Genomic DNA, 13,112 nt, shown 5'->3' with positions numbered 1-13,112 from the left:
TTGTGTGAGCAACATGGCAGTTTATTTCACCTGGGTGCAGGCGGGCTGAGTCCGAAAAGAGAGTCAGCAAAGGGTGGTGGATTATCATTAGTTCTTACAGGTTTGGGGATAGGGGGTGAAGAGCCATGTTTTGCGGGCAGGGGTGGATCTCACAAAGTACATTCTCAAGGGTGGGGAGAATTACAAAGAACCTTCTTAAGGGTTGGGGAGATTACAAAGTACCTTCTTAAGGGTGAGGGAGATTACAAAGTACATTGAACAGTTAGGGTGGGGCGGAAACAAATCACAATGGTGGAATGTCATCAGTTAAGGCTATTTTTACTTCTTGTGTGGATCTTCAGTTACTTCAGGCCATCTGGATGTATACGTGCAAGTCACAGGGGATGCAATGGCTTGGCTTGGGCTCAGAGGCCTGACAGTGTGATCTTGGCTCACTGCAAACTCTGCCTCCTGGGTTCAAGCAATTTTTGTGCCTCAGCTTCCCGAGTAGCTGGGATTACAGGTGCCCGCCACCATGCCCAGCTAATTTTTGTATTTTTTTTTTTTTTTCTTTTTTTTTTTTTTGAGACGGAGTCTCGCTCTGTCGCCCAGGCTGGAGTGCAGTGGCGCGATCTCGGCTCACTGCAAGCTCCGCCTCCCGGGTTCACGCCATTCTCCTGCCTCAGCCTCCCGAGTAGCTGGGACTACAGGCGCCCGCTACCACGCCCGGCTAATTTTTTGTATTTTTAGTAGAGACGGGGTTTCACCGTGTTAGCCAGGATGGTCTCGATCTCCTGACCTCGTGATCCGCCCGCCTCGGCCTCCCAAAGTGCTGGGATTACAGGCGTGAGCCACCGCGCCCGGCCTAATTTTTGTATTTTTAGTAGAGACAGAGTTTCACCAGATTGGCCAGGCTGGTCTCGAACTCCTGTCTCACGTGTCTGTGTGAAGAGACCACCAAACATGCTTTGTGTGAGCAACATGGCTGTTTATTTCACCTGGGTGCAGGCGGGCTGAGTCTGAAAACGGAGTCAGCAAAGGGTGGTGTGATTATCACTGGTTCTTATAGATTTGGGGATAGGCGGTGGAGTTAAGAGCAGTGTTTTGGGGGCAGGAGGTGGCTCTCATAAAGTACATTCTCAAGGGTGAGGAGAATTACAAAGAAACTTCTTAAGGGTGGGGGAGATTATAAAGAACCTTCTTAAGAGTGGGGCAGATTACAAAGTACATTGATCAGTTAGGGTGGGGCAGAAACAAATGACAATGGTGGAATGTCTTCAGTTAAGGCTGTTTTCACTTCTGTGGATCTTCAGTTGCTTCAGGCCATCTGGATGTATACGTGCAGGTCACTGGGATATGATGGCTTAGCTTGGACTCAGAGGCCTGACATTCCTGTCTTCTTATGTTAATAAGAAAAGTAAAACAAAATAGTGGTAAAGTGTTGGGGTGGCGAAAATTTTTGGGGGTGATATGGAGAGATAATGGGCGATGTTTCTCAGGGCTGCTTTGAGCGGGATTAGGGGCGGCACGGGAACCTACAGTGGGAGAGATTCAACTGAAGAAAGATTTTGGGGTAAGGGCTGATACTGTGGGGTTGTTAGAAGGAGCATTTGTCATATAGAATTATTGGTGATGGCCTGGATACGGTTTTGTATGAATTGAGAAACTAAACAGAAGACACACTGTCCGAATAAGAGAAGGAGAAAAACAGGTATTAAAGGACTAAGAATTGGGAGGACCCAGGACATCCAATTAAGAGAGTGCCCAAGGGGGTTCAGCATAATTATTTGCTTGGTTGACAAGTTTTTGGACTCTATCCTTGAGTTTTTTTATGTTGTCATATACCAGGCCAGATTGATTTAGGTAAAAACAACACTCTTCATTTAAAAATATAGAGTCGTCCTTTTTCAGCAATGAGTAAATTGAGGCCTTGGCGATTTTGGAGGAAAGAGAATTGCAAAGCCAGCAATTGTTTCTTTATTTATTTATTTATTTATTTATTTATTTATTTACTTATTTTTTTAAATTATACTTTAAGTTATAGGGTACATGTGCACAATGTGCAGGTTTGTTACATATGTATACATGTGCCATGTTGGTGTGCTGCACCCATTAACTGGTCATTTACATTAGGTGTATCTCCTACTGCTATCCCTTCCCCCTCCCCCACCACACAAGAGGCCCCAGTGTGTGATGTTCCCCTTCCTGTGTCCAAGTGTTCTCATTGTTCAATTCCCATCTGTGAGTGAGAACATGCGGTGTTTGGTTTTTTGTCCTTGTGATAGTTTGCTGAGAGTGATCGTTTCCAGCTTCATCCATGTCTCTACAAAGGACATGAACTCATCCTTTTTTATGGCTGCATAGTACTCCATGGTGTATCTGTGCCACATTTTCTTAATCCAGTCTATCATTGATGGACATTTGTGTTGGTTCCAAGTCTTCGCTATCGTGAATAGTGCCGCGATAAACATATGTGTGCATGTGTCTTTATAGCAGCATGATTTATAATCCTTTGGGTATATATCCAGTAATGGGATGGCTGGGTCAAATGGTATTTCCAGTTCTAGATCCCTGAGGAATCGCCACACTGTCTTCCACAATGGTTGAACCAGTTTACAGTCCCACCAACAGTGTAAAAGTGTTCCTATTTCTCCACATCCTCTCCAGCACCTGTTGTTTCCTGACTTTTTAATGATTGCCTTCCTAACTGGTGTGAGATGATATCTCATTGCGGTTTTGATTTGCATTTCTCTGATGGCCAGTGATGATGAGCATTTTTTCATGTGTCTGTTGGCTGCATAAATGTCTCCTTTTGAGAAGTGTCTGTTCATATCCTTTGCCCACTTTTTGATGGGGTTTGTTTTTTTCTTGTAAATTTGTTGGTGTTCTTTGTAGATTCTGGATATTAGCCTTTTGTCAGATAAGTAGATGGCAAAAATTTTCTCCCATTCTCTAGGTTGCCTGTTCACACTGATCCTAGTTTCTTTTGCTGTGCAGAAGCTCTTTAGTTTAATTAGATCCCATTTGTCAGTTTTGGCTTCTGTTGCCATTGCTTTTGGTGTTTTAGACATGAAGTCCTTGCCCATCCCTATGTCCTGAATGGTATTGCCTAGGTTTTCTTCTAGGGTTTTTACGGCTTTAGGTCTAACATTTAAGTCTTTAATCCATCTTGAATTAATTTTTGTATAAGGTGTAAAGAGGGGATCCAGTTTCAGCTTTCTACATAGGGCTAGCCAATTTTCCCAGCACTATTTATTAAATAGGGTATCCTTTCCTCATTTCTTGTTTTTGTCAGGTTTGTCAAAGATCAGATGGTTGTAGATGTGTGGTATTATTTCTGAAGGCTCTGTTCTGTTCCATTGGTCTATATGTCTGTTTTGATACCCGTACCATGCTGTTTTGGTTACTGTAGCCTTGTAGTATAGTTTGAAGTCAGGTAGCATGATGGCTCCAGCTTTGTTCATTGGGCTTAGGATTGTCTTGGCAATGCGGGCTCTTTTTTGGTTCCATATGAACATTAAAGTAGTCTTTTGCAACTCTCATCAGCCCAGTTTAATATTACCTATTTATTATAATGTAATGCTGCTCGCACAACTGAGAAAACACTGTTGCTTTACCCCCTCCAGCTCTGTAGCAGCCACGCAGAAATCATAGAACTGTAAACATATGCTAATTACACAACCTATGTAGGCAATCAATATTAAGAAAAACTTTTACTGTCCAATATTTCTGTGGTTGAAAATGTAGAGTCTAATTTTGATCTGCAGTAACATCTAGGTTAATGTTGATTCAGAAGGAAAACGTTTGTTGTTGCCATGAGAAGAGGCATTGAAATGCTGAATCACCACCACAAATGTTACCACTATGAATATAAGGAGATACATAGGAAGATCGAATTAGACCATCTCGGACCACCAGGTTTACAATTCCACCTGCAGATACATGCAAGAAGTATTGTCACAATACTTATGTCACGTTATTCCGTTGAGGTCATCACCAACTAAGCTTATAATTAATGTGTGGTCAATTTGGTCAATGTCACCAGCGTAGCATACTAACAAAAACAAGGGTTGCAAACTCAAATGCCTATAAGGCAGAACGTAAGACGGTAGGAAGCAAAGTCTATAGGGAGCTATATAATAGAGGCTGCAGATTCATGGCAGATTCTAAAGCACAGCAGTCCCCAACATTTTTGGCACCAGGGACCGGCTTTGTGGAAGGCAATTTTTCCACAGGCGGCATGGGATGGGGTGCAGGATGGTAATGGTCTTGGGATGAAACTGTTCCACTACAAATCATCAGGAATTAGATTCTCATAAGGAATATGCAACCTGGATCCCTCGTGTGTGCAATTCACAACAGGGTTCATGCTCCTGTAAGAATCTAATGATGCTGCTGATCTGACAGGAGGCAGAGCTCAGGCAGCAATGCAAGCAATGGGGAGCAGCCAGAAATACAGACGAAGCTTCAATTGTTACCCACCATTCACCTTCTGCTCTGTGGCCCAGTTCCTAACAGGCCACAGACCAGTACATGTCCATGGCCCAGGGGTCAGGGACCCCTGCTGTGGCACATTGCTTAATAGAGGACTGTAGCAGCCATGTGCCCTGACCTTTCCTTTTTTTTTTTTTTTTGAAATGCCAGAAACCCAGAATTTTTTTTTTTTTTTTAAGACAAGGTCTGGCTCTGTTGCCCAGGTTGGAGTGTAGGAGGGCGATCTCAGCTCACTGCAGCCTCAACCTCCCTGAGCTCAGGTGATCCTCCCACCTCGGCCTCCCAAGTAGCTGGGACCACAGGTGCACATCACTGTACCCAGCTAATTTTTGTATTTTTTTTTTAAGGGATGGAATTTCACCATGTTGCCTAGGTGGGTCTTGAACTCCTGGGCTCAAGGGATTCGCCCACCTAAGCCTCCCACAGTGTTGGGATTATAGGTATGGGCCACCATGCCTCACCCTAGAGACTATTTTTAAGACTAGTTTTAGGTTCTCAGAAAAATGGAGAAGATAGAGATTTCCCATATCCCTCTGACCCCATACACGCATAAGCTCCCCATGATCCCCCACCAAAGTTGTACATTTGTTAGAACTGATGAACCTATGTTGACATTATCGTCATTGGATTCTCATTATCATCCAAAGTCCATATTTTACATTAGGGTTCACTCTTGGTGCTTTACATTCTATGGGTTCAGACAAGTATATAATAACATGTATTCACCATTATAGTATCATACGGAGTATTTTCACTGCCCTAAAAATCCTTCTGGGCTTTGCCTGTTCATTCCTCTCTTACTCCTAATTCCTGGCAACCACTGATACTTTTGCCTTTTCTAGAATATCATATATTTGGAATCATACAGTAGATAGCCTTTTCAGATAGATTTCTTTCACTTAGTAATATGCACTTAAGTTTTCTCCAGGTCTTTTTTTGGCTTGATAGCTCATTTCTTTTTAGTGCTGAATCATATTTCATTGTCTTAATGAACCACAGTTTATTTAGCCATTCACCTACAGAAGGACATTTGGTTGCTTCCAAGTTTTGGCAATTATGGATAAAGCTGCTATCAACATCCATATACAGGTTTTCATGTAGACGTAAGTTTTCAACTCCTTTGTGTAAATACCAAAGAGTGTGTTTGCTGGGTTATAAGGCAAAAACATGTTTGCTTTTGTAAGAAACCACCAAAATGTCTTCCAAAGTGGCTGTATGATTTTGCATTCCCACCAGCTGTCACTGCTAATTGGGCAGACCTCCTTTAGAGATGTCACCAAAGATAGTGTAATGCTCTTCACTGTAGGCATTTATGATCTATACAAGAATAACAGTGGATTCTGGGTCAGTGCCTTTATTTTATCCTGCCAAGTTCAAGAGAAAGGTTTTTTCTTATTCTAAGAGAAGACTGTTATGGTAAAGTAAAAGGAAGAAATATATAATTACTCTTCTATTGAGGAGGGAGAAGAAGGAAACACTGTGATGTAAATGGCAGAAATTCAATAATTTAATTCAAACTAAAGAGAATGGGAATGTATTGAATTCAGGAATGGAATGTAACGGGAAACTCCACTGGTGGTCTTCAGGCATGGCTGAATCCCGTGTCTCAAATGATATCATCAGGAATATGTTCCTCCCATCCCTCAGCTCTGTGTTCCTTGGTGTGGTCTTTACTTTTTCCACTTGGTAATATGAATGTCCTCCAATATCCTCCCCTACTGCCAGAGATACCAGAGAAAGGAGAGCTTCTCTGATAGTTCCATCAAAACTCCCAGGGATGACTCTGATTGGTCAGCCTGCATCACATGCCAGTTTTCTCGGTCAAGGAAGTGGGACCATGTGATTGACATGAGTATAAGACAATCTGTTCCTGAAAGAAAAGGGTGCTGGGGGAAAAGGCAACAGATGTCCACCACAGCATGTTTTTTCACTTTACTGGTTATTATCTCTTTTTAGACTCCCTCAGCACTGGACAGCCGAGGCCACGAAGGACTTGGGACCCTTTCTAGTACTTTTCTCAGGAGATGAATTAAGCTCTATAGCCACAAAGGTAATGTTGTGCTCCATCTTAAGAAGGCTGAAGGAGTTTGAAGGGGAGAGAAAGTGTGGTCAGTTATACAGCATTGGGTTTACTGCTGTCTATGGTTCTGGAAGCTTCCTCCCTGCCTCCAAGGGCTAAGATGTTTCCAGCTCCATTCCAGGATGTGCAAGGTTCTGGAAAAGGGAGTGAGTCCACAACTAAATGAACTCAGGCCCTTTTGTGTGGCCCCCCAGGCAGATGTGTGCAGGCAGATATTACTTAGCTACCACTCTGCTATTAGTGTACATCTCACACGCACGCCTGTTCTGGCTCTCACACTGGCTGGTGCCCTATGCACATGCACATGTATGTCCAGTGTATGCAGTCACATGTGCAAGCACATTTAATCCAATAACAAGTCTTTATTGATCATTACATTTGGGCATGACACTTTTCTAGGAGTAAGGCCCCAGAAGTTAGACAGTCTAGGCCAAGGGTCCTGCAAAATAAGCATGAGTTAGTCATTTGTGCTGCATAACAAAGCCACACAATCTCAAGGGCATAGAACAATTAGCATATGTTTCTTGCTGCCTGATTTGTGTGTCACTGGGGCAGCCCTGCTCTAGAACTTGTTTTTCTCACCATGAAGGTGTGAAACTACCAAAAAAGGGAAGGGATAAGTACAATTCTGCTTAAGTCCTAGGTTGGAAATTGGCACGCTGTCACTTCTGCCACACTCCAATGGCCAAAGTAAGTTACATGACCAAGACCAACTTTAATGGGGCAGGAAGGAGTCTCCTTCCATGGAGGTGGAGGGCAGGAAAGCAGTGAATGTTTGCTGAATGACAATCAGATACCCCACAAAGCACATCCACACACTCTCATACCTGCACTTGCAGGCACAAGGTGCACATGGACACACATGCTCAGCAGGGCCTGAACACACACAACTTCGCCTAGGATCACACACAGCACACATTCTGAAGTCCAGTCACAGTAAAATCATATTCTGGATGTCTGAATATATAGTTATAAGCAGTTGATGCACAAATGTTTATTTTTATTTTATTATTTTATTTTATTTTGAGATGGAGTCTCCCTCTGTTGCCCAGGCTGGAGTGTAGTGATGCAATCTCAGCTCACTGCAACCTCTGCTTCCTGGGTTCAAGTGATTCTCCTGCCTCAGCCTCCCGAGTAGCTGGGATTACAGGCCCCTGCCACTATGCCCAGCTAATTTTTATATTTTTAGTAGATATGGGGCTTCACCATGTTGGCCAGCCTGGTCTTGAACTCCTGACCTCAAGTGATCTGCCCGCCTCGGCCTCCCAAGTGCTGGGATTACAGGCGTGAGCCACCATGCCCGGCCCTGATGCACAAATGTTATATATCCATCTGTTTTTTTTCCTTCCTTGTTTTTCTTATGTTTAGATGTTTATTATTATTTTTATTTTTCCATAAGGTATTGGGGTACAGGTGGTGTTTGGTTACATGAGTAAGTTCTTTAGTGGTGATTTGTGAGATTTTGGTGCACCCATCACCTGAGCAGTATACACTGCAACATATTTGTAGTCTTTTATCCCTTGGCCCCTCCCACTCTTCCATCCAAGTCCCCAAAGTCCATTGTATCATTCTTATGCCTTTGGGTCCTCATAGTTTAGCTCCCACATATCAGTGAGAACATCCATATATCTATCTAATCTTAAAAAAATCAACTTCTGAAATTGAAAAAGTCTTGTATCAACACTGTGAAATCTCAAAAACACAGTGTAGAGTTAAAAAAAACCCCAGATTGCAAAAGAATATCTGTAGTAGGATACAAAGTAAATAAATAAATAGTAGCTGAATTAATTTAAAGCAAATGTAAGCCAAGTTTATATGTAAGAGAAGTGTAAAAGTGAATGCCAAATTCAGAGTGACAGTTACTTCTGGGGAAGGAGAAAGGCAAAGAGTGAAGGAGGGACTTATTATTTATATTGTGATGTTTTATTTCTTAAGTTGGGTTGTGAGGACATGGGTGTTTTGTTGCATTATTCTGTATACTCTTTTTTTAAATACTGGAAATGTTTAATAAAACAAGTAATACATGCTCCTGGTTAACAAATCCCAATCGCACCAAAGGTAATAGGATGAGAAGCAAGTCTCCCTCCCACCCCAGACTTCTAGTTCCCTAGCCTCCCTCTTCAGAGGCAATTGCTGTCCCCAATCTCTTCTGCAGCCTTTCAGAAATATCCTGAATACCTATATAACAAGTTTTATGTAGGTATAAAAATACCTATATAACAAGCCTTGCCAACATGGCGAAACCCTGTCTCTACTAAAAACACAAGAGCATACACACACTCTTCTTTACAAAATACAAAATGGAAAATGCCATTCACTCCGCTATGCACATTGCTTTCTAAAAGTTAACTGTCTTAGAGTGGTTGCCTTCAGCCTCAGCTGCACATTAGAATCACCTGGGGAGATTCCAAGAGGGACCAATCCATGGTATCCAGCCCAGCCCGACTGAGTCAGAATCTTTAGGGGCTGGCTCTGGGTGTCCCAGGTGACTCTTAGGTACAGCCAGGGTTGAGAACTGCTGGCCTAGACTGTGACTCTAATTCTGAAGATGAGACTAGAAAGGGGAGCTACATAGGCTGAGAGGCTTGCTCTCTGGGTGAGCTGGGACCCAGTGAGGCATAGCTGTTTGTAGAGCCTGATGGATTATCTGGGCCCATGGACAGGCCTTCTAATAAAATCCCAAGTCTTGACAAAGTGTATTCGTTCTAGATGAGACATGGCACTTTCTCCAAGGCAACCCAAAGTCCCCTAAGTCCCCTCATTGCTAGTCTCCACCCAGGATGTTGAGACAACCCTTCTTCACCTCCTTTTCATGACAAATGTTGTGTTAGGCAATTCTTTTCTTCTTTCTCTTTTTTGAGATGGAGTCTAGCTCTGTTGCCCAGGCCAGAATGCAGTGGCACGATTTCGGCTCACTGCAACCTCCGCCTCCTGGGTTCAAGTGATTCTCCCGCCTCAGCCTCCTGAGTAGCAGGGATTACAGGCATACATCACCACGCCGAGTGAATTTTTGTATTTTTTGTAGAAACGGGGTTTCACCGTGTTGGCCAGGCTGGTCTTGCACCCTTGACCTCAGGTGATCTGCCTGCTTGGGCCTCCCAAGTGCTAGGATTACAGGTGTGAGCCACCGCACCTGACCTGTGTTAGGCAATTCTTGCATTGCTTTAAAGAAATACCTGAGACTGGGTAATTTATAAAGAAAGGAGGTTTACATGGAATACTATGTGGCCATAAAAAAGAATGAGATCGTGTTCTTTGCAGGGACATGGATGGAGCTGGAGGCCATCATCCTTAGCAAACGAATGCAGAAACAGAAAACCAAATACCGCATGTTCTTACTTATAAGTGGGAGCTAAATGATGAGAACACGTTGTCACATAGAATGGAACAGCAGATACTGGGGCCTATTGGAGAGTGAAGGGTGGGAGGAGGGAGAAGATCAGCAAAAATAACTAATGGGTACTAGGCTTAATACCTGGGTGATTAAATAATTTGTACAACAAACCTCCATGACACAAGCTTACCTATATAACAAACCTGCCATGTACCCCTGAACTTAAAATAAAAGTTAAATTAAAAAAAAAAAATGAAAAGGGCCAGTTGCAGTGGCTCATGCCTGCAATCCCAGCAGTTTGGGAGGCCGAGGCGGGCAGATCACGAGGTCAGGAGATTGAGACCGTCCTGGCTAAGAGGGTGAAACCCCGTCTCTACTAAGAAATACAAAAAATTAGCCGGGCATGGTGGTGGGCGCATGTAGTCTCAGCTACTCGGGAGGCTGAGGTAGGACAATGGCGTGAACCCGGGGGGCGGAGCTTGCAGTGAGCCGAGATCGTGCCCCGCACTCCAGCCTGGGTGATAGAGCGAGACTCTGTCTAAACAAACAAACAAACAAACACTGCCAGGCACAGTGGCTCACATCTGTAATCCCAGCACTTTGGGAGGCCGAGGTGGGTGAATCACTTGAGGCCAGGAGTTTGAGACCAGCCAGGCCAAGATAGTGAAACCTTGTCTACAATAAAAATAAAAAAAAATTAGCCTGGCTTGGTGCTGCATGCCTGTAATCCCAGCTACTCAGGAGGCTCAGCCACGAGAATTACTTGAGCCTGGGAGGTGGAGGTTGCAGTGAGTGGAGATCACACCACTGTATTCCAGCTTGAGCAACAGAACAAGACTCTGAAAAAAAAAAAAAAAGAGACAAGAAAAGAGGATTGATTGGCTCATGGCTCTGCCGACTGTACAGGAAGCATGATGCTGGCATCTGCCCAGCTTCTGGGAAGGCCTCAGGAAACTTACAATCATGGCGGAAGGCGAAGGGGGAGCAGACACATCTTACTTGGCCGACACAGGAGCAAGAGCGTGATGGGGGAGGTGCTACATGCATTTAAACAACAAGATCTCGAGAGAACGCACGCACTATTGTGAGGACAGTACCAAGGGGATTGTATTTAACCATTCATGAGAAATCTGCCCCCATGATCCAATCACCTCTCACTGGGCCCCACCTCCAACACTGGGGATTACATTTCAATAAGATTTGGGTGGGGTACACATCCAAACTATATCAAATATAAAGTTTAGTAAAAACTTTGAAATAGCACCAAACCATAAAAGGGGTAGGTACACATACTTTTTTTTGTTTTTTTCTGAGACAGGGTTTTACTCCCATCACCCAGGCTGGAGTGCAGTGGCATGCTCTCGACTCACTACAACCTCAGCCTCCTGGGCTTGGGTGATCCTTCTGTCTCAGCCTCCTAAGTAGCTGGGATGACAGGCTCATGCCACCACGACTGGCTAATTTTTGTATTTTTAGTGGAGATGGGGTTTCACCATGTTGGCCAGGCCAGTCTTGAGCTCCTGACCTCAAGTGATTTGCCTGCCTTGACCTCCCAAAATGCTGGGATTACAAGTATGAGCCACCACACCTGGCCTAACCTACATTTTTTTGTCGATATTACCAGATTGCTCTGCTAATAGTGCACAGTTTGACAGTCCCACGGAAAAATGAATGTGCCCAGCATTAAGTATTAGCACTTTATTTTATTTTTGATAATCTGATGGGTGAAAAGTGATTTACTTATGTTTTTTAGACTTTATTGGATTTTTATTGAAGTTGAGTATCATTTTATAGGATTCTTTATAGAGACCACATTAGTGGGACTAGGGAATAGATTTATATGAGAAGTTGCTATAACAAAGAATGAAGGCAGTAAGTAGTGTGACAGTTTCAACTCTAATTTCAATCTGTATTTAAGGGGTTTTAATTATTATTCCTCTTCTTTCATCTTCTTTCACACAGTTTCCTGAGATCCTTCTGCAAGCAGCTTCCAAGATGGCCAGGACCCTGCCCCCTAAAGAATTCCTCTGGGCTGTCTTTCAATCTGTTCGGAACAGCAGTGATTAAGATCCCCAGCTCTGACCCTATGCCTAGTGAGTGTTTTCAGGGTATCTGAGCCATTGCTGACATAGTAATTAATGTTTTGGGCAGGATCCCTGACATCAAGAGGCCTCCTTATGCAGGGAACTGGATGAAATGTCTGCAAAGCAATAGAATGACAAAATCTATAGGCAAAAGAATTACACTTTTGGGTCAGGTGCGGTTGCTCAAGCCTGTAATCCTAGCACTTTGTGAGGTTGAGGCGGGCAGATCACTTGAGGTCAGGAGTTCAAGACCAGCCCGGCCAACATGGCGAAACCCTGTCTCTACTAAAAACACAAAAATTAGCCGGGTGTAGTGGTGCACACCTGTAGTCCCAGCTACTCAGGAGGCTGAGACACGAGGATTGCTTGAACCCAGGAGATGAAGGTTGCAGTGAGCTGAGATGGCACCACTGCACTCCAACCTGGGTGACAGCGAGACTCTGTCTCAAAAAAAAAAAAAAAAAAAAAAAAAAAGAGTTACACTTTTGTAAAGTGACGTGGAATCATGTCCCATACTCCATACCCAGGCTAGTAGGTTTAATGTGTGAATATGTGTAACAAACATTTCAGTAGGATTGACTTAAAGGACCAACATGGATTAGTGGTTTAACATAGCAGTGACAGGGCCGGGCTGGCTAGATTTCACTCCTGAGTCTGCCACTTACTGGCTGTGTGGCTTTGGGTAAGCTCTTTAACCTCTGTGTGCCTCAGTTTTCATCCTTTATCAAATGGGGATAATGAAAGTCTCTACCTCACTGGGTTATTGTGAGAATTAATGGGTTTAAACCCAGAAACATGTTTACAGGAATGCCTGGCATGTAGCAGATCTTTAATAAGTACTAGATATTTTTAAAATTTGATTTTTTTTATTTTTTGAGATGGAGTCTTGCTGGAGTGTCACCCAGGCTGGAGTATAGTGGCATGATCTCGGCCCACTGCAACCTCCACCTCCCAGATTACAGCAACTCTCCTGCCTCAGCCTCCTGACTAGCTGGGATTATAGGCATGTGCCACCACGCCTGGCTAAGTTTTGTATTATTAGTAAAGATGGGGTTTCACAATGTTGGCCAGGCTGGTCTTGAACGCTGGTCTCAGGTGATCCACCTGCCTTGGCCTCCCGAAATACTGGGATTACAGGTGT

The 13,112-nt window shown here is 43.6% G+C and overlaps 1 protein-coding gene across 1 annotated transcript in view; it reads left to right on the top strand.

Moving 5' to 3' along the window:
- Positions 1-4,135: 4,135 nt before the first annotated feature.
- Positions 4,136-13,112, top strand: part of LOC112207963 (otoancorin-like) — a 32,428-nt gene continuing 23,451 nt past the window's right edge. Inside the window, 4 exon segments of the mRNA XM_063796328.1 lie at positions 4,136-4,199; positions 6,333-6,523; positions 11,850-11,951; positions 11,953-11,980. Of these exon segments, the coding sequence (XP_063652398.1) occupies positions 4,136-4,199; positions 6,333-6,523; positions 11,850-11,951; positions 11,953-11,980 (385 nt within the window).

Source organism: Pan troglodytes, chromosome 18 (genome assembly GCF_028858775.2).
Source record: "Pan troglodytes isolate AG18354 chromosome 18, NHGRI_mPanTro3-v2.0_pri, whole genome shotgun sequence".
Taxonomy (NCBI): domain Eukaryota; kingdom Metazoa; phylum Chordata; class Mammalia; order Primates; family Hominidae; genus Pan; species Pan troglodytes.
This window is presented reverse-complemented; position numbering and strand designations above follow the sequence as displayed.